Source organism: Terrapene carolina, unplaced genomic scaffold, assembly GCF_002925995.2.
Source record: "Terrapene carolina triunguis isolate 2854851 unplaced genomic scaffold, T_m_triunguis-2.0 Scaffold89, whole genome shotgun sequence".
NCBI classification, from domain to species: Eukaryota; Metazoa; Chordata; order Testudines; family Emydidae; genus Terrapene; species Terrapene triunguis.
This window is the reverse complement of record NW_020664440.1, coordinates 17,702,097-17,729,506: the sequence shown is the minus strand read 5'-3', so window position 1 is coordinate 17,729,506 and position 27,410 is coordinate 17,702,097. Positions and strand designations below refer to the sequence as shown.

The 27,410-nt window shown below is 39.8% G+C and overlaps 1 protein-coding gene across 2 annotated transcripts; it reads right to left on the bottom strand.

The window, feature by feature from the left end:
- Nucleotides 1–317: 317 nt before the first annotated feature.
- On the bottom strand, nt 318–27,410 carry RBSN (rabenosyn, RAB effector). Of its 2 annotated transcripts, XM_026650396.2 has the most exons (12): nt 27,305–27,410; nt 24,653–24,968; nt 18,854–18,997; nt 17,392–17,492; nt 16,576–16,621; nt 16,299–16,460; nt 14,865–15,106; nt 13,753–13,823; nt 10,967–11,053; nt 6,303–6,405; nt 5,556–5,660; nt 318–3,977 (listed from the first exon to the last, which is right to left on the bottom strand). In XM_026650396.2, exons 2-12 carry the CDS (start codon nt 24,813–24,815, stop codon nt 2,829–2,831), a joined length of 2,373 nt encoding a protein of 790 aa, XP_026506181.1. In that variant the 5' UTR covers nt 24,816–24,968; nt 27,305–27,410; the 3' UTR covers nt 318–2,828. The 2 variants fall into 2 exon arrangements, with proteins under 2 accessions (XP_026506181.1, XP_026506182.1); XM_026650397.2 differs by lacking the exons at nt 24,653–24,968; nt 27,305–27,410 and adding an exon at nt 20,336–20,421.

The following is a 27,410-nucleotide window of genomic DNA, read 5'->3' as shown; positions in this document are numbered from 1 at the left end:
TGTGAAGCTGCACATCTTAATTTAAAGCAGTTTGATATGCCCCCAAAAGAGAATTACTGTAATGGCACTATATTAAAGTTCCCCTGGTATTGCACACTTAACGTTGGCCCCTGTCAGATCCCATTGGGCTCTAAACCCACATTTAAAAGCATTTTCCAACTACTGCGCACACACACCAAAATAAACATGTTATTTTATTTCTTTACAAATTTTCAGTATAGAGTAGTGCATGCAAGTTTATTAACAAATGTCAATGCTAGTTATTTGACAATAGGATGTCTTCATTCTGCTTTATAATGTAATCTCCACCGCAGATATAAGGTTTTCACTTTGGAGATCACCTTTACTGTCAAGAGTTCTAGTCTATCACATTTAACATTGATTGAGCTCATGAGGTACACTAGCATCTTATCTGCTTGTAAAAATACATGGTTACATGTACAATACATATACTTTAGTGTATTAGACTGTAAAACACAAACAATGCAGGATATTTGCAACAAAGGAACACACTTTCTCCCCTCGCCTCCCAATGTAAAACGCTGAAGCCACTGAACCATTTTTTATTCTTATATTGAGAGCAAAATAAATTTTGGATTGCAACCGAGGAGCCAGTTCTGGTTTGGTACAGGAAACAGTTTTGCCTTAAATGAATAACTGCTAAATTGTTATGCTTTTAAAATGTAAACAGTTCCATGTCTTGACTAATCTCAGAGCTACAGGGACATGCATCTCACCTGCCTTAATTAATCTGGTGCTAGCACCCCTTGTAGTGCATTTTTCAAGAGGTGCCATGATACACTTCCTCACAACCTGAGGTTCCTGATATTTCTGCAAGACCATTAGTCCCGGTGGATTTTACCCAGTGGACAGCACAGGTAAAGGGCTCGATGAGCTCTGATTAGAGAGAGTCTTATGGCATTAATATTCAAGGATCTTCTTTTAAATAATACAACCAGTAAATGCTTAGTTTGCAGCAGCAAGCTCTGGGTGCTACTAGCCATTTAAAAAGGAAACAGGACCTTCCACGTGTGACTGCTTTAAATCACAACTGATTTATCTAATCAGTTACTATTTAAAGTCACTAAAGGAAATGTTATATATTTATGGGAAGGTATGCATTACTCCCTGTCCTTTTACTCAGAATGAAACGAAGCTTAAAGAGCCTACTTTTGACTTTCAGGCAGTAACGTTACTTATGCCTCTTGAGATTTAAAAAAGGCATAAGTAACTTATTTAGGCAAAACTACAGACATTGTTCTGTCACATAAGAGTTTGCATTTTCATATTCACTGATCAATAACATTTGCATGCTAGTGCTAGCATGGTCTGTTTTAACCATTTGCTCGATTTCATCTAAAATTATACACACTGTTAGGCCAAAACTTTCAAACATGGGTGCCTAAAGCTAAGCACCTAAATCTAGATTTAGAAAACAAGAGGGGCTTGATTTTTCAGAGATGCAGGCACATGCATCTCCCATTGAAGCAAATTCTGGTACCCAAATCAAGATTTAGGTGACCAACTTTGGGCACTCACACTTCAAAAGTGATGGCCTTCATTCATGTGGATCCTAACAAAGGCTCATACTTGAAACTTAAAACACATCCAACCTTATTTTATGTAAGGCAATCAAGTTTGATTCATTGATGTAGATTCACGATCTTTTAAAGGAAGTGACAATTAGTAAAGTGAAGTACTGAAGGGCATTATACAGCCACAAACTTTGTCCTTCAACTTTTTCACAAAATTCCAGTTTAGTGGCTTTTCAGCTTTTCCATTGCAAACAAAATTTCTGTTCCCTAAGTGCTATGTAAACAGGGTTCCAGTCTCACAAATAACACACACATGATCATTCTGTCACCCAGAGTTTACAAAGGAATGTGCAGGTTCCAAAAAAGGAATTCGAAATTGGATGGTTTTCCCTAACATTTGATTTTGCAGTGGTACTGCCACTTTCGTCCTGGAAAGAGGGAGTTAGATGTTTATTTTTATAAAAACAATTCACCTCTGAACACAGCTCAGACCCCTCTACTTTTATTCTGCAATTTATGGCCAGTGCAATGGCGGCAGCTTAAAAAAAAAAATGTATAGGGAAATGAAATGGCAGCATGCAAGGCTTTTTTATTACAAAAAATTCCCGAACACCTATGAGATCAGTTATCAAATTTGTTTTTAAATCCCTTTACATATTTGCATTGCACAAATTGATCTGTAGCTTTTATATTCTGCAGCTCAAAGAATCATAGCAGCCTGCTTTTTAACAGCACTTTCTTGTAGCACAATAAGGCCGTTGAACTAGCCTATAACAACTTGCACTAAGTCATTTTCAGGGGAAACATCTGATGCACAAAAATTTTAGAAGATAATGTTGGTCACTTATTAATGGAATTCCAGTTTTAAAGGCTGACCTATAATATTGCAACAAAACCAAAGGAAGAAGGAAAGATGGCAGACTGATGTCTGCATCATCACAGATATTTCTGAATCATCTATTCCCTATTAGCACTTTCCCATTTTGCCCAGAAATAAGCATGTGATGATAATCAACAATTTAAAAATGTTGTTGTGACAAAGTTCATATTATTTAAAGTTTGTATTATTAAACATGTTTGAGAATAATATAATAGTATTAGAATATTCAGTTTTATTCTCCAAATCCGAATAGTAGTGGAAACACCTAAATGAAAGTGCATAGCACAAAATTCAAGATTCTTCTCATCATTCCCTCTTGTAACCTGTGCTCCTTATTTTTAAATCCAATCTGCTCCATCCTCCAGCATTAACAGTGGACTATAAAGTTATTTTTATGTGGACATATTATTGCTTCAGCACTTGGATTTCTCTTTCTGCTTTGCTAATGTGCGCTTAAGTTCTTTTAAGTTCTCTGTCAGTACCTCCACCTCATCCATCCGTCCGCTGTGTTTGGCATCAAAAATATAAGCCTTGATATTATCAATCTGTTGGAGAAGGAGTTCTTCTTCTATAATGTCCTCTCCTGAGATTTCATTATCATCAACTTCAAAGGGATTGGTAGAAGACAACCCTTCAAATGGATTACCAGAATTCTGATCATTCACAGACTTTTGAAATGGATTTCCATTATCTTCAAAGGGATTTGGAGCATAAACAGTTGCCCCATTTGTTTGCTGATCTTCCTCATCATCTTCAAATGGATTATATTCTTTTTTATCGCTGTGCAGGGCTTTGGTGGGCAAAGACACCACCTGAGAACTGTCTCTAGCCAATGTGTTAGCAGGGTCTTCTTCTACTTGACTAGTATCTGCCTCATCTTCAAAAGGGTTTAGTAATAGTGTCTGATTTTGATCTGTCTCCCTGATGTACTGTGGGCCTTCTCTGGGTTTGATTGGGAAGACTGAATTCTCTTTAGGTACCTGTTTCTGGACAGCATCTGGAGACGGTGTTTTAGAACTTGGGCTGCTTTTGATCTGAGTGGTATCTAAGTCCAAAGACTGTGCTATCTGGTTCAGGTTTTCTTTTCCAGATTCATGCTGGTGCTGCTTCACTTCTCTGAAGTCTAGAGAACGTGTCCTTGAGTGTTGAGACATTGCTTTGTGTTGCTCCCTTTCCCACTCCTTCTCACGAAGGACCTGAAGCTGCTCCCTCTGCATCTCTTCCTCCTCTGCCTGTCTTTTAGAAAGCTCAATAGCTTTCAGAGTCTGCTGCTGATCGTATTCATCTTGAAGCTGTCGCAGGTTCTCTTGCAACATACGGACCTCATCTAACCGATTCGCTGCCTTTGCTTGCTTAATAAAGGATGTAATATTGTCAATCTGCTGAAGAAGTGGGTCGGCTATTTCCCTTTGGCGAGGTAAGCTGGATGTAGGTAACCAACCTTCAGATTTCTTTACTGTGCCTCTTTTTGGATAAGGAACCTCACCATTGGGTGCAGCTGTGGATCGGGAAACCAAATCTTTCTGCTTTTCCTCCAGTCTTCTCTGCGTTTCAAGTGTTGCCTAGCAGAGACAAGATTTAAAAGGAGACCCATCAGCTTAAACTCCCATTTTTGCCTGAAATTTTTGTACCTATATGGTTCCAACACCTGAGAATATTATAACTGAAAAGAGTTAGTCACTTTTTTGGTTATTTTGTGCAGTTGACAGCATTTGTATCAAGTCAGTTTTCCCTTTGCTGAAAAAACTCAAACATCAAAGGAGCAAGAAAACCCTATTTTAAAAAATTCAGTGTGCACTATTCGAAGGTTGTTCCGTCAGAAATGAAATTTTTTTAAAGTAATTTTAAAAAGTTGACAGTGTCCATTTCAGAATTGGGCAATATGCACAAGTCTCTCAAAAAGGAAGGATTACTGCACTATTTTGTTTTGTGACTCAGATTATTTAGATTATAGGAGCAACATAACAGATTTTACTCATTTCTACTACAACAGGAGGAATATATAGGGCTTAAATAAGATATTAATGTGAAGTGGCTTGTCTTAGTGTCACCCTTGTGTTCTGTGTTGATCAAACAAGACAAGACTCAGAGCCACAATTTAAAATCTACACATATTAATTTCCACCCAAAAACTAAGATCCGGTTGCTACAAATCTTCTGTCCTGTAGTTATGCCTGGGGCAGTATTTGTATTATACAGAATACACTGTTCCTCAAACAGTGACAGCCTGTTAGTACAGGGGGTTAAAATACCTCTTACTATCCTTAAAAACAACCCATAGTTCAGTTATATGAGGTATTTGCAATGAGTTCAGAAGGCCAATTACATGGAGATACTTCTGAATCATACAACGATGTGCCCACCCACACTCACAACATGAGCATATCCCAGAGAGAAGCAATCACCACACTTCAAAAGATGCCTGAGTTCCTAACAATAACTGGATGGTTTTTTCCTTGAGTTTATTAGTAGTTTCACAAATCAACTCAAATCCCACCAGAGCTGCCTACATAAACCCTCTCCTGCACTACACTAGTAGTAGTGTTATATATAAAGTATATAACTGTCATCCTCTTCACTGAAGATTGTGTGCACTTACTGAAAAAGGTGCCTGATGAGACTGTGCAAAGAGCAATCCTAATTTGATTTGGGTATTAAACTGACCAAGCCTGTCTCTAACAGACGCTCTTGTAATGGAATATCACACAGTATTAATTTAAAGGGGTCATAAATATAATGAAACCTACAGAAATCTTATAACAATATACATTAAATCTTAGAACAGACGGCAAATGTGTCCTCCCTCAGGGAAATGCACTGAATTGAAGAAAAGGATTCTCATTCCTCCCTCTACTCCTACCCCAAGACATACCCAACCCAGCCCTCTTTTTGCTAATGACTCCTTTCTCCTCACAAGACATGCCCTGTCTCCCTCCAGGGAATACCACAACCTCATTCCACAGGGATCCATATAGAAATGGGCCAGTTTCTGTCAGGCTAAATGAGACACAAAGGCCAGTGCTGCAAACAGTTACTCACGTACATGGAGGCACAATGGAGTACTAAATGAGTAACTACATACACGTGAGTGACTGCAGGAATAGGCCCTAACGCAGCTAAAGCTAGTTCCACATCTTCACCTGTCTTTCCATGTGCAGTTTTCTATCCATCTCTTGTTTTCTTTTCTCTTTCAGTTCTTCATACTTGTCTTTGGTTGGCAGGGACATCAGACCCAACAATTTTTCCTAGAGAAGAGTATAAATAGTAAAATAATACTGCTAACAAACTGCAGGATTTTAGCCTACTCAAAAACAGAAACTCAATTAAAAGAGTAAGGTGATCTAGTGCCTTACTGAGATCCAGTTTCTCAACTTTTCTATACCACAAACCAATGCTCAACAGAAAAAAAAAAAGTTTCTCTGCAGCAATTTAATGCTCAGGAAAATAATGAAAGCACATCTAGGTAAGAATATACACTATTCTGAAATAATCAGTCTCTGGAGCACACATTTTAGTCTAATATCTCCTCAGAATTAATGAAAAGTTTAGCTTATATAGAAAACTTGTTTTATTTTGTATTTGTACTTAAAATATTAATAAGCAACAATCGGTGAAACTAGATGTGCAAAATATGCTGTCATTTCAAGAAGGGCATTTAAACATGTCGCACAAGTGTACAGTACTAGGTCTCCAATACAAGTTATCTTCATGCCAAGGGAAAGCCTTAAAAGGCTCATCAGGTCAGACTGCAGGATATTCACCATTTAAATAGCCTGAAAAGTTATTCTTCTCCAATAAGTAATTTGAGTCTAGTCATGGTTCCAATTTTTGCTTTTGAAGAGAACACAGCAGAAGATTCACATATGTGCAACTCATGCTTTGTTTACCTGTACAAAAAGGGTAGCTGAGTATCTAATCATTCTCTGAAGTTGTAGAGTTTTGGGATGAGGTTGAGGCTCTTCATTCAAGCCTAGAGTCAAAATCTTCTTACTGAATCAGAATACGCATACAGTGAATTAGTACAAAAAAATAAGGCCCCGGAGTAAGAAAAATTCAAAACAAGATCCAGGTGTTAGAGAGAGAAACTGTCAATCTACATTCAGACAGAAGCATGATTTTTCTTAATACACCTCTACTTCGATATAACGCTACCCAATATAACACGAATTCGGATATAACGCGGTAAAGCAGTGCTCCAGGGGGGTGGGGCTGTGCACTCCGGCAGATCAAAGAAAGTTCAATATAACGCGGTTTCACCTATAACCCAGTAAGATTTTTTGGCTCCCAAGGACAGCGTTATATCGAGGTAGAGGTGTATATTACTATTAGGGCTGTCAAGCAGTTAAAAAAATTAATCACACTGTTAAACAATAATACAATAGCATTTATTTAAATATTTTAGGATTTTTTCCCCACATTTTCAAATTTCACTTTATATTTATTTTTGATTACAAATATTTGTGCTATAAAAAACAAAGGAAATAGTATTTTTCAATTCATCTCATGCAAGTACTGTAATAGAATCTCTTTATCATGAAAGGTTTCAGAGTGGTAGCCGTGTTCGTCTGTATCAGCAAAAAGAACGAGGAGTACTTGTGGCACCATAGAGACTAACAAATTTGAGCATAAGCTTTCGTGGGCTAAAACCCACTTCATCAGATGCATGCAGTGGAAAATACAGTTATAGTTAATATGGCAACACCCATTTTTTCATGTCCTCTGTGTATATATATATATCTTCCTACTGTATTTTCCACTGCATGCATCCATGAAGTGGAGTTTTAGCCCACGAAAGCTTATGCTCAAATAAATTTGTTAGTCTCTAAGATGCCACAAGTACTCCTCGTTCTTTTTATTATGAAAGTTGAACTTACAAATGTAGACTTATGTACAAAAAAATAACTGCATTCAAAAATAAAACAATGTAAAACTTTAGAGCCTACAAGTCCACTCAGTCCTACTTCTTGTTCAGTCACTCAGACAAACAAGTTCGTTTACATTTGCAGGAGATAACGCTGCCCACTTCTTGTTTACAATGTCACCTGAAAGTGAGAACAGGTGTTCACATGGCACCGTTGTAGCTGGCGTCACAAGATATTTACATGCCAGATGCGCTAAAGATTCATATGTCCCTTCATGCTTCAACCACCATTCTAGAAGACATGCGTCCATGCTAATGAGGGGTTCTGCTCGATAACGATCCAAAGCAGTGAAGAACAACGCATGTTCACTTTCATCATCTGAGTCAGATGCCACCAGCAGAAGGTTGATTTTCTTTTTTGGTGCTTCAGGTTCTGTAGTTTCCATATCGGAGTGTTTCTCTTTTAAGACTTCTGAAAGCATGCTCCACACCTTGTCCCTCTCAGATTCTTGAAGGCACTTCAGATTCTTAAACCTTGGGTCGAGTGCTATAACTATCTTTAGAAATCTCACATTGGTACCTTCTTTGCGTTTTGTCAAATCTGCAGTGAAAGTGTTCTTAAAACGAACAACATGTGCTGGTCATCATCCGTGACTGCTATAACATGAAATATATGGCAGAATGCAGGTAAAACAGAAGGAGACATACTATTCTTCCCCAAGGAGTTCAGTCACAAATTTAACTAACGCATTATTTTTTTAACGAGCATCAGCAGCATGGAAGCATGTCCTCTGGAATGGTGGCCGAAGCATGAAGGGGCATACGAATGTTTAGCATATCTAGCACATAAATACCTTGCAATGCAGGCTACAAAAGTGCTATATAAACCCCAGTTCTCACTTTCAGGTGACGTATATATAAAGCCAGCAGCATTATCTCCTGTAAATGTAAACAAACTTGTTTGTCTTAGTCATTGGCTGAACAAGTAGGACTGAGTGGACTTGTAGGCTCTAAAGTTTTACATTGTTTTGTTTTTGAGTGCAGTTATGTAACAACAACAAAATCTACATTTGTAAGTTGCACTTACACTGTAAAAAGAGATTGCATTACAGTATTGTACAAGGAAAAAATTTTGAAGGAGAAAGTAGTTAAGGACCTTGAGGTGAATGGCAATTGGGACAAATTACAACATGGGTTTACGAAAGGCAGGTCGTGCCAAACCAACCTGATCTCCTTCTTTGAGAAAGTAACAGACCTTCTAGATAAAGGAAATGCGGTGGATCTAATATATCTCGATTTTAGTAAAGCGTTTGATACGGTACCGCATGCGGAATTATTGGTTAAATTGGAAAAGATGGGGATCGATATGAAAATCCAGAGGTGGATAAGGAACTGGTTAAAGGGGAGACTGCAGCGGGTAGTACTGAAAGGTGAACTGTCAGGTTGGAGGGAGGTCACCAGTGGGGTTCCTCAAGGTTCGGTTTTGGGTCCGATTTTATTTAATCTATTCATTACTGACCTCGGAACCGAATGTAGGAGTGGGCTGATAAAGTTTGCGGATGACACAAAGTTGGGAGGTATTGCCAATTCAGAGAAGGATCGGGATATTCTGCAGGGAGACTTGGATGACCTTGTAAATTGGAGTAATAATAATAGGATGAGATTTAATAGTGAGAAGTGTAAGGTGATGCATTTAGGGATGACTAACAAGAATTTCATTTATAAGCTAGGGACGCATAGGTTGGAAGCGACGGAGGAGGAGAAGGACCTCGGAGTCCTGGTTGATCGCAGGATGACTATGAGTCGGCAATGCGACGTGGCTGTGAAAAAAGCTAATGCGGTCTTGGGATGCATAAGGCGAGGTATTTCTAGTAGGGACAGGGAGGTGCTGCTTCCGTTATACAAGGCGCTGGTGAGACCTCATTTGGAGTACTGTGTGCAGTTCTGGTCTCCTATGTTTAAAAAGGATGAACTCAAACTGGAACGGGTACAGAGAAGGGCCACTAGGATGATCCGAGGAATGGAAAACCTTTCCTATGAAAGGAGACTCGAGGAGCTTGGTTTGTTTAGCCTAACCAAAAGAAGGCTGAGGGGGGAATAGGATTGCTCTCTTTAAATATATCAAAGGGATAAATACCAGGGAGGGAGAGGAATTATTTCAGCTCAGTACTAATGTGGACACGAGAACGAATGGATATAAACTGGCCGTGGGGAAATTTAGGCTTGAAATTAGACGAAGGTTTCTAACCGTCAGAGGGGTGAAATTCTGGAACAGCCTTCCGAGGGAAACGGTGGGGGCGAAAGACCTCTCTGGCTTCAAGATTAGGCTAGATAAGTTTATGGAGGGAATAGTTTGATGGGATAACGTGATTTTAGTCAATTAGGCAATAACAGCCATCGTTGGTAAAATGAGGGTCTGGCTAGAGAATCTTGCCTATATGCTCGGGGTTCTACTGATCGCCATATTTGGGGTCGGGAAGGAATTTTCCTCCAGGGTAGATTGGCAGAGGCCCTGGAGGTTTTTCGCCTTCCTCCGCAGCATAGGGCAGGGGTCACAAGCTGGAAGATTCTCTCCGACTTGAAGTCTTTAGATCACGATCTGGAGACTTCAACAGCTGAGTTAAGGGAAAGTGGGGGGGTCAGCTTTTGTGGCCTGCATCATGCGGGAGGTCAGACTAGATGACCATATTGGTCCCTTCTGACCTTAAAGTCTATGAGTCTAAGGTGAATTGAAAAATAATATTTCTTTTATCATTTTTACAGTGCAAATATTTGTAATAAAAATAAGATTAAGTGAGCACTGTACACTTTAAGAACAGGAGTACTTGTGGCACCTTTCGTGGGCTACAGCATATGCATATGCATCCAAAGAAGTGGGCTGTAGCCCACGAAAGCTTATGCTCTAATAAATTTGTTAGTCTCTAAGGTGCCACAAGTACTCCTGTTCTTTTTGCGGATACAGACTAACACGGCTGCTACTCTGAAACTGTACACTTTGTATTCTGTGTTGTAATTGAAATCAATATATTTGAAAATGCAGAAAAACATCCACAAATATTCAATACATTTTAATTGGTATTCTAATGTTTAACAGTGCGATTAAAATTGCAATTACTTTTTTTAAAATCGCGATTAATTTTTTTTTAGTTAATCACGCGAGTTAACTCCGATTGATCGACAGCCCTAATTACTACAAGTAATACCTAATATTACTGAAAAAGTTTACAGAAAAATATCGTTCAATTTGCTTAATTTGTGCCTTTGGCAGCACTTTATGTATAGTCACTTTCACTATAGTTAATTTCCCATGTGAGTCGATCTCACACAGTAAGAGGGGAAACAAATATTCTTACAAATTAGCAAGTGAGCCTGTAAAACTACAAAATATTGACAGGGAGGACAGGAATACTATCTATTTAAACTTGTTTTTAAAAATTGAGAATGAAGTTGACTATCCTTTTATGTAGACAGGGGTGCTGTGCGCATAGCGGATTCATGACCTAGCATGATTGCTTTTTTGGTTTGTTTTTTCATATTCTCACTCAAACTCTATTAGAAGAGGTGATTTTTCATTTTTCTATGTTTGATTAAATTAAGTACAGTACATTTCAATTTCAGACATTGTCTCTCTAGTTTAGCCCATCCACTAAATAGTTACAGAAATCTCTCTCTCAGTGGTTTGTTCCTTACCTTAAAGCATCTATTAACTCATACACTTTCTGCACCTCCACCCTCAGGTCATTAGCATGTTCAAGATTGTAGGTTGTCTCCCCAGCGCTAAGAAAGAAAGAAAACACATCCACATTTACACTAAGTTATGTCCTGCCAGCAATCTATGCAATAGTAAAAATTAACAGCAGGTCTTTTAATATTTCTTATCTCTTCTGTCAGATAAAAAGTGTACTGCAGCCAATAAGATTTCAGGGTGAATGTTCTATGTTAAACTCATAAGTGAAAACAAATTTCTTATTTGCAAAAGGGAAGACAATGGTTAATTTGTGAATGCTAACGTTTCACAGAAGAGTTTACTATATGATTTTATGAACTCACGTATAGTACCTATATTTTAAATTGCAGCAGTTTTTCTTCTGCCTGTATCTTTAGGCATAATGTCTTGTGAATTTATTGTTTGTGTGTGTGTGTGTGTGTGTACACATGTGTACACGTACGTACAGTTAATGGCATATTTGTTTATTTTGTTAACTTAAAGTAAAACAGTGAAACCAAAGCTATCCTCTCCTTAAGTTGGTCAGAAATCAGGACAATTATCAATCAGCATGAAGAAACAACAAACATCAATAGACTGTAGTTTCCTAGCATCTTGCTTTTTATATTTATTGAATAAAATATAATCAGTAAGGATTTGTAAGAATGAAGGGTCCCACCACCCATTTTCATATCTTGCACATTATGCAAAAAAAAAAAAAAAAAAAAAAAAACTATACTATTCTGAATTAATTTTATATCAAATGATCCAACATAACACAAATCTCATAGACATTTCAAACAAGCATCTGAAAACCCACCAGAATCAAGGAAAGGATGAGCCCTGTCAATTCTGAGATATACTTTAGTAATTCAGGACATTTACATTTAGCTTCAGCAATTAAGCTGTGTACTTAACATTTTGCTGTAATGAAGTCTCAAACAACATACTGCCCATTTTCTTCCCTGTAGACCTTGTATTAAAAAAGCAAATAGCTTTTTGGAAAGATGCATGAAAATGCTAACATGCCTTTTTTAATAACTGAATCTCAAAATAACTGGCATTGCAACACATTTGACATTTCATTTAGTGATGGACATAGTACTACAGACTGTGCTGTGGTATCATATCTCACTTCATTAATCCACAACCCTAAAAAATTCAGTCTCGCACCAATTTTCTGTACAGATGTAATAGCAAAGTGTGGTAGTGAGATCTCATTGCTGAAACTCTCATTTTTTAAAATTGGACTTAAATGTTTAATTTGTATATTAGTATAAATAATTAAATTTGTATCACTCTGTTTGGAAAGTGCCCACAATATTTTGGGTGCTATTGCCATATAATGTAATAATAAAGCATAACTATACTTGCCAAAATAAACAAACTGAGCACACATAGCGATGTGGTAGCCTTGATTTGTCAGAGAGTTTGTGAATTTATTCGCTAATTTGCAAAAATCTAGGATCCGAAATGGGTCTCCCAGTCATTAGCACAAGTTAGTGAGGTCTTACCCTATACTTTACATTTAATATGTGCCACCAGAGAATATAAATATAGCCTTGTGAGGAGTCTAAGCATGACAACAGATACACAAAATAAGTCAATCTGAATGAGAGAATATGTCCCAAGAGGAGCTCCTGGAAGTGCCTATTAGTATGATAAATTAATTCATTTGGCTTTTGGAATTTTATAGTAGTAAGTAGGGAGAGGAATCATCACACTTTGTAGTTCTATACAGCCTTCCCCAGAGAATCTCAATGCTCTTCACAAAGATAAAGACAATAGAGTAAAAAAGATGACTTCCCATGTAGCAGCACTGTATCTGGGAGCAAAAACCTGACATGCTCACCCAGTTATCTGCACTAATGATCCTCCAAAGTCTTCAGAGCAGTTCAAGAGAACATACTAGACCAGATAACGTGAGTTCAAATAACTGAAAGGGGAACCCTACTTAATACCCCACTTTGCCCCTTCACTGGAATGGTCTCCCTGAATCCATTTGCCATGCAGCTTCCTTCTCCTCCTTCAGAACCCAACTTAAAATGTTTGTTTTCAGCTCAATTTCCAATGCTGACCCAATGCTTTGTAAATAAAAAATGCACTGTCATTCCCTGAAGCCTTTGTTACTCAATGAAATAACTCATGTCCTACTACTTACCATACACTGTGTAGACCTCCTCTTACACAGTAGAGGATCTCTTCCTTTGCCACAGCTAGCCTAGATTCGAAGCCCTTTGGGATAGAGTCTATTGTACTTGTCTGTAAAGTATTATGCAGACTTCTCAGATGAAATTTTGACCACTGACTTAAATAGGGCCAGAATTTCACTCATACTGCATAATAAACATTCACTGATTCAAATCCTCTACCTAACATCCTCCCCTCATTTCCACAAACGTAACAGTTTAAAACACTGTACATTGACGTGATATACCAAAGTATCTCTCCAGGCCACCTAGATGAGATATTTATATTTAGCTTCAGACATTTCAGACTGTCATCTGAAATCTTACCAGAATTAAGCCAAAGATGAAACCTGTCAACTCTAAGATATGCTTTAATAATTTAGGACATTCACATTTACTAGCTTAGCTTCAGCCACTGAGCTGTGTCTAATATATGACTATAGTGAAATCTCAGTGTCTAATATTTGGCTGTCCTCAAATCTCAATAGAGAACAGGTTGCCAGTTTTAATTACTATAGACTTTGTATTAAAAACAGCTTTTTAGGGGGAAAAACACATGCAAGAAAATCACACAGGCTTACTTTAATGATTCTGCCATCTTTATGTATTCCGGAGCCTTCTGGTCAACCTTCTCCATGCAAAGTCGGAGTTTCTTGTTTAATCAATCAATAAAATCAAGAGATTACAATGCAGTTCTCCTATATTAGCTATACACATACTCTCCTCACACACAAAAAATAGACATTTGTATGGCATAAACCTTTCATCTGGGGCATGTGCGCATGCATGTAAGAGTTTAGTGCTGATGAATGCTGTCAAATTGACTACCTAGGACAATGAGGTCCTCTATTTATCCACACAACAAATTCAGCATGTGCAGTAGCACAGCAAGCTTCCCTACACTGCCCCACCACTGAACCAAGTTCAGAGACCATTTCTAGGGCTGAGGGGGTATATCTGTCGTCATGACTTCTTCAGTCCTTGGCCTCTCTGCTGAGATTGTTGACAAGAGGACCAGTTAGTGCTAACTATGATGTTCTGATATGTGATATTGACATCTAGCCACTGGGAACTGAACTAAAACCCATCAATCCATTTCACAGACACCACCAAAGAGCCATCAGATTATGACTTTCAGTCACTATTGGCTTGGATTGTATTTGAACCCATAACCTAGAAGTGAAAGGCTCCAGTTATAGCCTATTACTAATTTCCTGAGCCATCCTGTCCAACTGTCCTCCAGCCCCCATACAAGAACGGTTAAAAGCAAAAGGCATAGATTGTGTACACTCCATTAATGTAGTGCAGATACACAAATATGCATATACACACTTCTTTTAAAATGCATTTTATAAGCAACCCAGCTGAGGAAGACCAGAATTTGGGAGTCACCTCAGAACTATTGTCTCCAGATGATTAGAGATAAAACAGGTCACAAAGTGAGATGCTTCTTCATCAGGCTAGGGAGAAGGAACCATTTATTACACAGCCCTACATACATTTATATCCCAGCTAGTGGACAGACAACGCCATCCTGTATTCCATTTTCCTGGAGTGGTGAACAATAAATGGTGCACAGATAAAGGAAGTCAGATGAGGGAGCTAAGGCAGGGACCAAGTGTGAGCATTACCTACATATAGTTCCATGCCATCCTCCACACCCACCCTGAACAAGTAATAGGTTTTATTTTACCTCATAGAGTTTCACAATATCCGGTGTGTATTCTTTCTCATCAATCTGTTGTTCTCTTTTGAGTAGGGTGTCTTTACAGTGCCTACAGCAGCGGATTCTGTCATCGTCCTTCTCATCCAGAACTGAGCTCACGCTGCTTACACTGCTAATGCTGCCACGACGGGAACCATGGATACTATTAGGTGAGCAGTTTGGACTGGTATGAGAGGCCAGGGCCTCTTTGCTGGCACTGGTCAGTTTGCCTGAAAACCACAAACACAAACAAATGATTCTGTAATACCCAGAAGGCCAGGGGTTCTCAAACTGGGGTCATGACCCCTCAGGGGGTCACAAGGTGTCAGCCTTCACCCCAAACCCCGCTTCACCTCCAGCATTTATAATAGTGTTAAATATATTAAAAAAATGTTTTTAACCTATGGGGGGGGGGGGGGTCACACTCAGAGGCTTGCTGTGTGAAAGGGGTCACCAGTACAAGTTTGAGAACCACTGCAGAAGGGAATGAATATTTCCAGTCTCTCATTGGGACTAAATAGACACACATGTTCTACAAACTTCAGAGAGGAAAACATCTTGTTAGGGAGGCAGGAACTAGCTATTGGGACGTCCTACACCCCTTTGTAAGCAATTTATCAGATTAGCAAGCGGCTAATCAGATAGATGAGGACCTTATGTTGTAAGACTCGCATATACAATTAACAATTACCAAGATTATTTTTATATTAATAATTAGCCAGAGTTATGGGGCATCACAGCGCCTCTCTGGAACTATATGACATGTGCCTGAAGACAGAGGAGAATAAATTAAAATGACTGTATGATCAAGACCAATGTTAATCAAGTGATTTTGTGAACTAATCCCCATTTAATTCATAAAAGGGAGGATAGTATTTTTCTCACAGTACTGCTAGTGGGCTCATTACAGACTTGATAGCTGACCACTTCATAGCACTATCCATCTGTCTTCTTCCCACTGCTCTCTTAAATAGTCATTAGTGCTAGCAGACCAGCATATAAGGGCTGCAGCAACAAATTGTCTTGTTTAGTCAAAGCTACCAGGTGCTACAGCTGCTAGGAGAAGGCATGGTGTAGCTGTCAGAGCACATCGCTAGGAACCAAGAGATCTGGATTCTAGTTCTGTTTACCTGGGTCTAATACTTATCTAGCCTGCAGTAAGGCTTAATTCATTAATGTTTATAAAGCACTTTGAGCTCCTTGAAAAGATGCTACAGAAATGAAAAATGCCAGTATTAAAGAAATTTAACTGCACCACACTGGGAAATCCTGGGAACTGGGTATACCAACTGGAGAATCATAGACAGGAACCTTTGATGAAAACAGACATAAGCAGCTCAGATGGAAAAAGCTGAACCCCTTTAGTTGGTGTTCTCAAAGAGAGGACGACAGGAGTAACTCACATCTGCCCACTGTACTCACTCGCCAACGGAAGGCTGACAAGCTCCATACACTTCTTGCACATGATAGACCCACAAAGGCGGCAGTGGTGACGTCTGTTCCGAATGCTGAACTTGTTGCCACAGTCTGGGCAGAATGGTACATCCTGATCATTGACCCAAGGCACAACAGACTTCTCTATAGCTATTCATGGGGAAACACACACAAAAAAACACCTCACCTTAGAACCACCATGAAATCCATTTATCAGCTGGTGTGAAACATCAGCAAAGTTAGTTTGATGTAAGCTTGTACCAACCTCTTATTTTAGCTGACTCTGTATTTGTTCTGTCAAATGACGTAAGCTGGCAAAGGACACACAGAGGAGTTAATCAGGTCAATTGCATGCTTCTCATAAGATAATATTTACAGGCCTCAAGAATGGCATTTTTAACAGCTTGGACCTCTCAGCCTTGACAGCATTCTCTTATGTACTGAAAAAGTAATCTGTCCTTTACAGCAACCTCCCTGTACTTTCCCAGTATTTCTACAGCAACACTGGTGTAAACAGCACATGACACAGGTAAGCCAGGTGCCTGACCTGAGGAGCTCATACTAACTTCGATGAATACAACAGATTGCTTACAATATCTTGCGTATTTTTCCTACAGCACCCATCAGCACTGTATCTACGAAAAGATACAAGTAAACTAGAGCTACAAGACAGGGTCCACAATAGAATATAAATAATAAAAGATTCGGTGCAAAAATATGAAGCAGACAGTATGAGGGAGAGGCTTAGCACTGCAAAACTAGAAGAAAATACTAAAGGGATGGTGCTTGGCCCACTGAGAGGTAGAAGTTCTTCGAAGTATAAGGGGCAACATGGAATAGGGGCATTAACTCAAATTGAAAATGGAGCTCTTAAGTACAGGACCAGGCCAAGCACAGGACACACAAGAAAATGAGAGCCCAAAAGGAGAATGTATGGGAGACAAAATATTTATGGTTAAACCTCCAACATTTCTGAAACAACTTGGGCATTACACAAATTGTGCACATTACAGACTCAAACAAGATTTTACATCAAGTCTTCTATACATTCACAGGAATAATCAAGAAGTAACAAATTTACCTTCTCTAACCTGATTATTAATTTATTGACTTCAACAACATAATGATCAATCCTAGCTGCTCGGTGTTTCTTGAAATCAGAAAGATGGCTCCTCATGGCACCTGGTCAGAAAAGACAGATTAAGAAAGTCTCCAGATTCAGTCACATGACCTTGTAAATGTCAGTTTAAAGGAAACTTTAATCTCTTTTCACTATTTGCTACTCAGGTTCAAATGGAAGTTTAAAGACCAATTGGAATCCTGTATTTTAACAGCACTGCTTTGAATACAATTGTAGATTAAACCTCTTATCTGCAGGCTGGCTTTAGTGATAAACAGAGCACATTATTTCTACAGCTAAAATTACAAGCATTATTTTAAGACAGCAAAAGCAACAAAAAAAAACCCTCTTCCTATTACTCTCTTGATCCCTCAATTACCAGTCAACAACAGCTTACTAAATGTAAGAGTTACTTCCTTTTCATTTGCTGACTACCACTGGAATTGGGACTAAAGCTGTCAAACGGATATTAAAAATGCAACTGCAATTCCTCTTTCAGATTTCTAATTTCCTTTTTTTCTCTTCAAGGATTTTAAAATCTCACTGCCAAATACATAAGAGAAATCAAAACTGCTTAATCACTTCAAGAAAAGTGCAATTCAACACTGCTCAAGATGTTTCTTCTGGTTAATATTTTATTCTCAGATATATGGAAATCATGAAGTAATGACTTTTTTTCCTGCAACACAATTGATGGAGCAAGAAATCAATGCTGAGGTTACACTACAAATATTTATTTAAAAATATATAACAGCATCTGTCGCCTCACCTCCTCATACTAGTGCAAGCCAATAACCACATACAAAATATAGGTCTCTCTTGCTGCTGAAGAGTAAAACACTCAAAGCCTAACTGAACAATACAATACACCATGAAGCTCACCCACTTAGGCTTTGGCAGACCAAAGGGACTGAGTTCCAGAGGTGTAGGTCTGCCACCAGTCCTGTGAGATTTCATCCCAGGACCCAACAGCAAAAATGCCCCTGAAAACTGTAACCATAACAACAGGATACAGAGTAAGAGGCAATCTCCAATAATGATATTAGAAGTAGATAGTACAAACAAGACACCCTTGAACTTTAAAGAAGTCTTGATATGGACCTGAACTTTGCCAAGCAGGCCTGTTTCTAACAACGCCCCCCCAACTCAAACCCAAGCAATACAGAAATATTGAGAAAATCAGAACCTGAATCCATACTTAGTGGCTCAGGGACATAAAGTAACACATGTATTTTCTAAAATGTTACGCAAGAGCCTGCGTATAGATAACAAAACAATACACAAGGCATCAGCTCTCTACATAGTGGACCAAATTCTATGTAGACTTACAATCTGTGCAACTCCACTGAAATCAATTGGATTGTACTGAGTGTAAGTTAACAGAAAATCTGTCCTACTACACATGGCTTTCCTGTTTTCTTACCCAGTTCTTGGGGCTCCCACATGTATGGATCTACTCCACCATAGCTGAAAGACTCGTATCGCTCCTGAGCCCCAGTATCAGTTCGGTCATCTCCTTCTCGTTTCAATAGCTTCTTCTTTGCTTTTTTGGCCTTTTGGACTAGATCTGAAAAACAAATCAAACACTAAGCAGTCAGTCCCTGAACACTTGTCATTTGAAGCCACTATCAACTTCATCTGCTCATTTAGCATAATCCAATTTCCTTTAAAACAATAATATTTTTCCTCCTTCATAAAAATAAGCTGGCCTGGTGTATAGATCCAGAAAGCATCCCCATCCATATGTCAGACAGTGGTGAGGCTGGACATAAGGAGATGTTTAGCATTCACATCTCCTGTTGACAAACTTGAGTTACAGGTGCTCAGCACCAGCATCAGTGTTTTATGACAGAAAATTATGCAAATAAATGAATCTAAAATAGTGAACCGTTGACTGATGCATTATTGCAGGGGTCCAATCCTGCAGGGTGGTGCACACCCTGCAAGAGCTGAGCACCTCTCAATTCCCAGTAATTTCTCTGGGAGCTGAGGTTACTCAGCACTTCACAGGATTGATCTCCAAGAAAGGGAACCCTGTCCAAAGTCAATTTACCGACCCCACCCTAAGGAAAGCCACAAAACAATGATCAGCAAATGCCTTATCCTCTTCATTAAGCATTATAAAGGCAGCTCCTTGAATGTACAACAATCTTTAGTGCAGTACCTTTGTTTTTGAGGATTTTGCTTATAAATGGTATTGCTTTGCAGTACTTAGTTACATTCTTTGTATTTCACACACACACAAAACAAGTAAAAAGAAGACATTTAGCAATGTTGTAATAGTGAACATATTTTAAATATGAATGCATTGTACCAGACTACCTCACATGAGATGAGTGTTACTGAGAGAGGGGCATGGTCTAGTGGGCCAAACAAAGGACTGGGAGACTGAAACTCCTGAGTCTTCATCCCTATTGCCACACTTGCCCCTGAAATATTGGCCGAGGCATTTTAGTATTCTGTCTCGGCTTCCCCCTCTGTAGAGATATGGGAATACTTAGGGCTGGTCTACACTTACCCCCCAAATCGAAGTAAGGTACGCAAATTCAGCTACGTGAATAACGTAGCTGAATTCGACATACCTTACTTCGACCTTACCGCGGTTCAGACGCGGTCCACACGCGGCAGGCAGGCTCCCCGTCGACTTCGCGGTACTCCTCTCGCTGAGCTGGAGTACCGCAGTCGACGGGGATCACTTCCTGGTTCGATTTATCGCGTCCAGAGCAGACGCGATAAATCGAACTCGGAACTTCGATCCACAGCCGTCGAACTAACCGGTAAGTGTAGACTAGCCCTTAGCTACTGACTCACGGGGATGTTATGAGAATTAATCAGCTGAATGCAAAGAGCTCTGAAGTTGAAAAGCACTGTAAGTACTATGATAATATTGGTCAAATTCTCTTACTTGGCTCAACCTGGTGGGAATATTAATGTGCCAGTTAAACCATCTTCCCAATTATCAGCAGCTCACAGGAATACAGTGTACCCTGACAAAGACTTATTTTTCAAGCAATCTGTCAAATTAAAACACCGGACAAAGTACTAGATATGAGAACATTTTAAAAACATAACACAAGTCTGATTCATTGAGCAGCTATTAGAGGGCAGGTAAGCAGCCTGTTCTGAGGAAGTTACTGTTCACAAGCACCAGCTCACATCTGCAGTGAATTGGCTACAGACCCTCCCACGTATACGGTTTTAAACAGAACAAATGTCACATTTATCCACCAGTTAACAATAATTATTTTTTGCTCTTCTAAAGCATCCTGCTTCCAACGATCTCAAAGCACTTTATACAAACATTACGACTCACAACAGCTGTGGGCTGAGGTCACAGGTATGATTAGCCCCATTTGACAGATGGTTAAATTGAGGCACAGAGGATTAGTTTCACATAGGTTCACAGAGTCAGTTGCAGAGTTAGGAACATAGCCCAGAAGTCCTGACACCCAAGACTTTCCTCTAGAAAAATCAGGGCGGCTGCTAGGGGTTTATACTGTTTTTATGACAACTCTCGATAGACAGGAGCCAACCTCAACTTTCCAACCACCACCTATGCTGTAGGAAGAACTACAGTCATTAGTCCAACCAATTAAATAAGAAAACAATTACTATGAGCATATTACAGATGTGCATTAGTAGCAATTCTATAATTAGGGTTATGTTGATACTTTCACTTAAAATTAGAGTAAAATCCCTGTTTCACATTTTATTGATGAGACAGTCTCCAGTTTATCACAATTACTGTTCAGAAAAGAAAATGAACTATTCTAGGACATTTTCTGGATAGAGTACTTGATAACTATGAAGTGAAAGAGAAAACTAAGAAAGTACAGTTTTGAATTTTAGCCCCAAGGGTTTTGTTGTTTTGTTTTTAGCAGTTTTGGTTTTTGTTTTGTTTGCAGGGCACAGGGAGTAGCTCATTCTAACTGCACAACCACACATCTGCACTTCCACATCTTAGAGACAGGCCACTTTTGAAATTTAAAAATTATACAAAATAAAGATTATTTCCCTTGATTAAGTCATCGAGAATAATTTAAGCATCAGCCAGAGCCAACATGTGGCTAATATCAATGTTTATTAATTCTGTTTATAAAGACGTTTGAAACCCTCAGGTGAAAGGCTCTATAAGAAGTCCCAAGTTAATGGGGTAACCGGGGCTGTCTTAGACTTGCTGGGGCTTGGGGCCGAAGCCTGAGCCCCACCACACAGGGCAGAAGCTTAAGCCTGAGGGCTTCAGCCCTCGGGGACAAGGCTCAGGTTACAGGCCCCTTGCCTGGGGCTGAAGCTCTTGGGCTTTGACCCCCCCTGCCTGGGGTGGTGGGGCTCAGTCTTTGTCTGCCCCCCCCATGGTGCTTGGGTGGGCTCAGGCCCTCCTGGGGTCATGTAGTAATTTTTGTTGTCAAAGAGATTGCAGTGCAATGAAGTTTGAGAACCCCTGCCTTAGTGGATCACGGCTCTTTATGGGTCTTTTAAAACAACAGTACACTAGGGGACACTTTTTAAATGCTGGAAGCAGGTCAGTACCACTAAAGTGGATATTAAATTATTTTGTATTACCAAAGCCCTAGGAACCCTAGTCATAGACCAGGACAACATCATGATAGGTGCTGTACAATCACATTAGCATCTTAGTCTTTGCTACTCTGATATCTTCATAGAGAGACAACCCAAACCTGCACATGCAAACAGTGGGGAGGGAAATCTGTGAAGATTATTTTATTCAAGGAAATGGAGTCAAAGGATTAGAATATGATAATTCAACAGTGTTGGTTCTTTAATATATCTGCTAGCAAAAAGCATTCAACAGTTTCAACATGATCATAGACGGGCCTGAGTTAGCACCACCAGCAGCTCTTCTACGGCCACTATTTATTTCTTTGTCTGCGAAGGGAGGGAAACTTAGTTTCTCTTTGACCAGATTTAACCTGCAGGTCATAGGTTTGGTAGCTTCACCACCGGCATAACTGATTTACACCACCCTACAGAAACAGCCTTGATTTACACCACCTTACGTAAATAGCCTTTGTTACATTTGTTTTACAAAGCCTTTGTTAAAGGCTTTCCAGTCTCTTGTGCTGTGAGTTTCCAGTAAAGTCCACGTTTAAAAATATCTGTTTACTATCAAGCTAATATCTGGCAGTTTCTACAGAATATTGTAGGATACAAATCTGTCACACAAATAATATATAACAAGTAAAAAGTGAATAGTGACATTATAATGCACTTCAATAGTTGCCATACAGTATCTACTAAAGATAGTACCATGCAATCACATAAGTTTTCTATCATTTGTCATAAAAAGTTTAACATGTATATTAATGTGTCATGGGATACATGCAAACTGGAAACCTGCTGTACTTTTCCTCACTGTTATCAGTTACCCACATCATCTCAATTAAAATTTACTCAGTCAAAAGGGCTACCTGAGGAGTAAGGTACTACTCAATGCGAATGAGGATATCAATCTGGTTTAGAGATTTTTCTCGTGGACCACTTCTCCTTTTAGTCATAATGGCATCCATTTTCTACTGTGCAAACCATCTCCCCTCTCATTCTTGATCTCATAGGTAAGGCAAAAAATTTCTCACAGAGGTCACGGAAGCCATGGAATCTGTGACTTCCCGAGACCTCCATGACTTCAGCACGTTGGCTGGGAGCTGCGGGGTACCCTGGGGACTTTGAGGGTGGGACAAAAACAAGAAAAAGTATGGGTTCCTCATGACTATCAGAGATAAGGCTCTTTCACACCCACTTCATCTCCCCTCACAATAAAAACAAATACGAGTTTAAATTTAAAAAAACATAGTTCATTAACACAGGCCCATGTAAAAGCATATATAAATGATCGTCTTATCCACCCGCATTTAGGACACTTTGAACTCTGCAAGAAATCACTTAGAAATATTTCTGACGTGAAGTTTGAATACTACTCCCCCACTTAATATAAAAGCAATTTTGTTGTTTTCTATGCTAGGGTGAGTTTTACTGGATATGGCCTGACATGAATAACTATGACAAAGTTATAAAAGGCAGATAAAAACAACATCCTTAAAAATGCAAATTAAAGAAAATTTTGAAAAAGTGAGACTATTATATTTTCAATTAAAGGGACAGTACTGACGTAGCAGAACCCAAAATGTAGGTGTTTAGTTTAAAAACAAAAAACAGTTAGGAAAAACCTAACACAAGTTCTCTTTTTCTTAAACCAATGAAAAGAATATTGTTGTTTTGGTTTAAATATTCCAGTGTGGTACTTGCAATTCCAATACTACAGCATTGTGCTAGTGCAGGAGAACCCCCAAGAGCGAAACTGACCAGTCTACTCTAATTGTCCAAAATGGGTGAATGGCTAAAAGCAAATGAGCAGCGGAAGTGGTGAAAAGTAAATTAGATTTATAAAACTGAATTTTAATAATCTAACATGGTCTAAGAGTAACATAAGCAATGTTTTTAAATAAAAAAGATTGTTTGAATATATGGCTTTTAATCTCAAAGTGTCCTTTTAAGCAGCACTGTCAATTATAGTTAAAAATTATAAAAATTCAAAATTAAGGAAAAACAATTAAGCGACTTTCCAGAAAAATACTCAAAAGACTGTTTCTGCACATTTTACTCTACACATAAAATGAAAGTGTATATGAACAAAAAGCTAAGAACAATCTTCTATCATCACAAAAATGGAAAAGTATGATTATCTAAACAGCACAGAAATCTAGTATAAATATAGTCAAGGCACCCAGCAATTAAGGGGTGCAATTGACAAGATCAAGGCATCCACATCGTAGTCAGCTGACAAATCCCTGGGCATAATGTCAAAAATAGACTGTGGAAGTTACAAGGATAACTGCTATTAATTCTAATACTATAACTCGTCCATGTACTGAGAACTCTCACAAAAGTGAAAAGCCAGCATTTTCTAAATTGGGTGTGTAAAATTAGGCATCTGAAAATCAAGCCACTTATTTAGGTGCCTAACGTTAGGCAACCAAGGTAGAAAACATTGTTGACGCTTTCTGTTGGAAATTGTACAGTAATTATTATTTGGCCTAAATCCATTTACACATAAACCAACCCCGCTCTTAACTCATTTTAATCAATATTTTAGTGAAGTGAAACTTATAGATGAGACACTTTTAGGAGTCTGTAGTACAACAAACATTTTTCACTGTATGGAATTTTACAGAGCAGAAGTTAAAGCTGCTGTCATGACTCTTACTTCTGAGTTGTCCTTTGACATCTCTGTCCTCACTTGAGTGTTCTTCTTCATAGTGAGACTGAAGCTGATAGAAAGACTGCAGATCCTTCAGGCACAGTGGACACAGAAAACCCTCTCTCACTTCCACAGGGTCATCAAATGGAGGAGGGTAGTTTGATGCCATGGTGTTTTGTTCACTCGTGGGATACTGCTGTCCCGCGAGTCTTAGCAGCAGTGGAACAGCAATATGCTGTTCAGTAGCATTATGTCTGATGAAACAACTGAGCTAATGAAGAGAAAGTGCCATCGTCCCTTGTAGCTTGTGCAAATCAACACTCTGAAAGAGATCCACAGAGCAATTTTAAACAGGATGAACAGTTTAACTCAGTAACTCTGTCTGATCTTTTAATAATCCAGTTATAGCCTAGAACACTGCTCCACAGAGGACTGAAGGGACTAAATCAGTGGCTCTCAACCTTTCCAGACTACTGTACCCCTTTCAGGACTCTGATTTGTCTTGCATACCCACAAGTTTCACCATGCTTAAAAACTACCTGCTTACAAACTTTTTTTGTAAAAATACGAAAGTGTCACAACACACTATTAATGAAAAATTGCTGACTTTCTCGTGTTTACCATATAATTATAAAAAAATCAATTGGAATATAAATATTGTACTTACATTTCAGTGTATAGTATATAGAGCAGTATGAACAAGTCATTGTCTATATGAAATTTTAGTTTGTCCTGACTTCGCTAGTGCTTTTTATGTAGCTTATTGTAAAGCTAAGCAAATATCTAAATGAGTTGATGTACACCTGGAAGAGCTCTGCGTACCCCCAGAGGTACACATACTTCTGGTTGAGAACCACTGGACGAAATCACTACTTCACCTCTTCATATCACACAGTGCACAGGACCCTCAAGTATTTTGTGGGTGGGAAAAGTGGACCCTTCCTTCAGGCAATACTTTGGTGTAACACACAAGTTTCTCATAAGCTCCTTCACTTGGGAAGAAAACTTCTATGAAGAATGACAAGGAATGCTAAAGGAAATAAAATATGTGAGCATGGCCAGTCTGACCCAGAATATTTGGGATGCTGAAAGCATTCTGGTAAATATTTTTAGCAATACCAAATGTGACAGAGGGCAATTTCCTGAATACACCGTAATGAATTAAATTAAACCTTAATTAAGTTTAATATCTTTGGGATCCATTGTATTAAAAATGCAATTATTTATGTGTTATTGTATGATTGTATGTAAATTTTCTAGGAGAGTGACTAATGTAAAGAACCGTTTGGGACAATTGATGTGAAGTGGGTTTCCTAGGATGTACTTAGGAGGCTGTTCAGCACTGAAATACCCCCTGAGAAGGGACAGAGACACATGTCTCCACCCAAAAGGTGTGTCAGCCAGGGGTTTGGAGCCTGAGAGTGGGGTACTTTTGCTGGATCACAGAGGGGAAATACAGCTGCTGTTGCCCTGAACTGTGACACCAAGCCAGACAATGTACTAAACAGCCGAGAAGGACAGTGAAGGATCTTTATTGGGGAGAATAGTTCAGGAAGGTAGGTACACCTAAATGGGAGCCTGGTTGAGGATCTGCTCCCAGAAAGGAGGCAGATCTGGTCCACCATGTGTTTGTAGTATAACTTCCTGGCCTGCTTCATTGTGTTCAAGAAAGGGCTAATCTATTATTCTTTATCTGATTCTAACTCCTTCCTATTGTGTAATTTAGTTTCTGTTTATGTCCCCGCCTGTACATTACATTGGTTTGTCCCAGATATTGTTATGCCATTAGTTAGCTCCCAGCTGTTGGAATTTCTTCCTAGGGTGACCAGACAGCAAGTGTGAAAAATCGGGACAGTGGGTGGGGGATAATAAGAGCCTATATAAGAAAAAGACCCAAAAATCGGGACTGTCCCTATAAAATCGGGACATCTGGTCACCCTATTTCTTCCTAATGCTCTCATCACCTCCTATCTCGGATATTCACATCTTAATACATGAGAAAGCTGCTTTAAAGCTATCGTCTCACTTGTATACAACACCTTTCATTCCCGGAACAATGTACGCACCCAAACACCACAACAGGCTTAAAATGCAGCCACCTCTAGGGTGGAGCGGTCAACAGCACAGAGCAACACTGCCCCAGTTTGCGAAAGGAAGTGAGGAGTGCTACACCGAACTGGGTGTGTGAGGGGAATTTAAAGCGGCCATGCAGCTACCCAAACTGGGGCAGCCTGCCTGTCATGAAAGGCGCCACGGGATCTCTGCCAGGAACAGGTGACCGCCTGCGAGACCTGCAGCCCCCGCCCTGGTTCAGCCCTGACTCACCGGGATCTGATTCACCGGCACCGGGGCGCTCCCCGCCGAGCATCGGCAACAACGTCAGCACCCCCCGGCTCTGCCCCCAGCTCCCCCCCCTGCAGCGGGGGGGGGGGGGCTCCCCTCCTACCCCAATGCTCTGGGCCCGGCCGCCGTTACTCGGCCCCGCCCACTCCCGTGAGCGCGGAGGGGACGCCCCCCGCCCTGCGGTACAAGGGGCGCAGGGCAGAGGCGCGCGCCCCAAGCGGGGTGCGGACAGGGGCTCAGCCCCGCCTGACAGGGAGCCCAGCCCGGCGGGTGGGAGCTGGGGGGACTCGGAGCCCACCCCGGGGCGGGTCTCACCTCGGCTCCCAGGCGGGGCAGCGGCAGCTGGCGGCTCCCGACCGCGCGGGACTGAAGGAGCCGCGGCCCGGCCGCGTCTGGTTGCGCTAGGGGCCAAGGCCCGGGA

Bases quoted from the DNA above. Each gene is read 5' to 3' on its own strand.
- RBSN (XM_026650396.2), bottom strand. From the start codon at position 24,815: ATGGCATCAAACTACCCTCCTCCATTTGATGACCCTGTGGAAGTGAGA. The intron at 16,622-17,391 runs GTAAATTTGTTA...GTCCTTTGCCAG, and splicing joins TAATAATCAGGTTAGAGAAG to CTTACGTCATTTGACAGAAC. The intron at 3,978-5,555 runs GTGAAGATGTGG...TGTCTCTGCTAG, and splicing joins AACTGCACATGGAAAGACAG to GCAACACTTGAAACGCAGAG.